The sequence below is a fragment of the Chinchilla lanigera genome, unplaced genomic scaffold (assembly GCF_000276665.1).
Source record: "Chinchilla lanigera isolate Chin_1 unplaced genomic scaffold, ChiLan1.0 scaffold00146, whole genome shotgun sequence".
NCBI lineage: Eukaryota > Metazoa > Chordata > Mammalia > Rodentia > Chinchillidae > Chinchilla > Chinchilla lanigera.
In genome coordinates this window covers 1445884-1448012 of record NW_004955547.1, presented here as the reverse complement: position 1 = coordinate 1448012, position 2129 = coordinate 1445884, and the positions used below count along the sequence as shown (strand labels likewise).

Below are 2129 nucleotides of genomic sequence, written 5' to 3'. Positions count from 1 at the left end.
ATTTTCCTTGCTCTTTTCCATCAGGCGTCCACCCCTAGGTTTGCTGGCTTTGTTTTCCGCCCGCAGATCACTGATTGACCAGGCTGATGCCAGCGGCTCCTTCAGATAGCAAGGGAAAGCCGAGGCGGCATTTTCGCCTTCACTTTGAGACTCCTTTTAATTGCATCAGTACTGCACGTACTATGTGGAAAATCCATGCCGATGGTCAGCCATTGGGTTAATTAGTTTCACCTCTTGTCTCAGAGGAGCAGAGTCCTAGTGCACAAGCAGCCCTGGTACAAGTACCTGAGCTGGCTTCTCTCCAAGGGAGTGGCATCCTGAAGGAATTTCCTCTTACTCCGCCCCTTTCACCCACCAGCACCCCCAGCTCCAGTTCCTGCCAAATGCACAGAAGTGAAATCTTAGAATAAAAGGTGTTTTTTGTTTGTTTGTTTGCTTGTTTGTTTTGTCTTTTTGAGACAGGGTCTCACTATGCAGTTCAGGCTGTCCTTGAGCTCACTTTGTAGCCCAGGCTGGTCTTGAACTAGCAACAATCCTCCTGCCTCAGCCTCCCGAGTGCTGGGATTACAGGCGTGCTCCACCACGCCCGGCTTAGAATAAAAGTTTTAACTCAATTAATTGTTAATATCTAGGAGTGGTAGGTACAGAATGCCTCCCTTTTCTTGGCAGGTCAAAGATGAAATTTGATTATACTTTGGAGGGTGTGGTCTGCCTCTTGAAACTCCCCACCAGTCTTTACCAATGAATGCCGCATTACCTAGAGCAGCCTCAAGTGTCCCCATTAACCGTGGGAGGTGCACCTGCATAAATAGAGGGAAGGCGGCCCTGAGAAAAGTCAGACCTGTTCTGCACCATGAAGAAGAAGCAGCGTAATACGGAGGCAGCTCCACACTGTGAACTAAGTAGGTAGCCGCACGCACGGAGCATCGCGGGGAGGATGACAAGAACAGCTCCAGCCTTTTTCTCTTCCAGATGCAGCAGAGGTTCCCAGGGCCAGGCGCTGGTTTGGAGGGACCTTGTCAAGCCTTCCTAAGACTCCAGATTTGCTGTAGAGTGATTCTCAAAAGTAATCTGTGCATTTTCTTTCTCCTCCAGGAGACATTCCGTGTAGGAGCCAGCCTGAGCGTGGAAGTGGATGACGCTTGGCCCGGTTTTGTTTTTGTTCGCTTGGTTTTGGCCCCTGAGTCTTTTTGCTTTGCACTCTGGGAATATTTCTTTTGGGGGTTCTCTCTCCTTTTTCTCTCATCTTGGACTCTTTTGATAACTTAATAAGATTTTCTCCTAGCATTTTGTTTTTTCATGAAAGAGGTTGGTTATCTTTACTGCTGAAACCGGTAGGGGAGTCTAAGATTATTTTTAGTAGATATTAAAGACACTGTAGAAAGTTAGGGTGATTTCTTAGGCCATTTATTCTCGCCTGTTCCCCAGTCATCGACAGTGAAGGTGGTGAGGCTGAGGGGTGAGGCTCGCTGCGCGCCTTGGAGTGGAACACCTGATGCAGTCGGACTGGCTGCCCTGGCCGATGTCTCGCGGTTCCTCTTCGGCATAGGGCGATATTGGTGCAGCGACAGATGCCGTGATGTGGCTCTAGGAGGGAAAGGAAATGGTGCTGTCGGGTGGCCATACTTTATTACAGCGTGGGGCTGTACCTGGTAGAGTCACGTCTCCAGAAGAAAGGGGTTTGATTGTCAGTAACTAACAGGAAGCGGCGAGCGAAGTACGGCAGGAATATTGTCTCCAGGTCGCTCGCGCAACACGACTTCTCGAGTTCCAGCGCCTTTTGGATCTGCGAGATCCCTCGCCGCTCCAGTCCCCGCGGTCCCGCCCCCGCCCCGCCCGCTCCGGGATGGGCGGGGCCTCGGTTCTAGCTGGGCTGCCACGCGCCCTGATAACTGCAGTGAGCCTGCCAATAAGGATGTACGGCCCCTGTCCTGTCGGCCAATCACTGGAGGGAAGGGGCCGGGCTCGCTGGCGCCGGCTCCCGGGTTATGGAGTCCCAGACGCCTGGACTGCGTGTCAGGTGGTTCCGGAGTCGGTGAGGCCGGGGACTGGCGAGGTCAGCGGCCAGGGTGCTGGGCTCGCGGCGGGCGAGAGGGGCGCCGGGCGGCTCGGGCAGGCTCGGGGCCGGA

General features: G+C 53.4%; 1 protein-coding gene across 1 annotated transcript in view; it reads left to right on the top strand.

Moving 5' to 3' along the window:
• Positions 1–809: 809 nt before the first annotated feature.
• The window catches only part of LOC102019110 (natural resistance-associated macrophage protein 2-like), a 33650-nt gene continuing 32330 nt past the window's right edge, over positions 810–2129 (top strand). The window contains 1 exon segment of the mRNA XM_013508457.1: positions 810–902. Within this exon segment, the coding sequence (XP_013363911.1) occupies positions 854–902 (49 nt within the window). The 5' untranslated portion in view covers positions 810–853.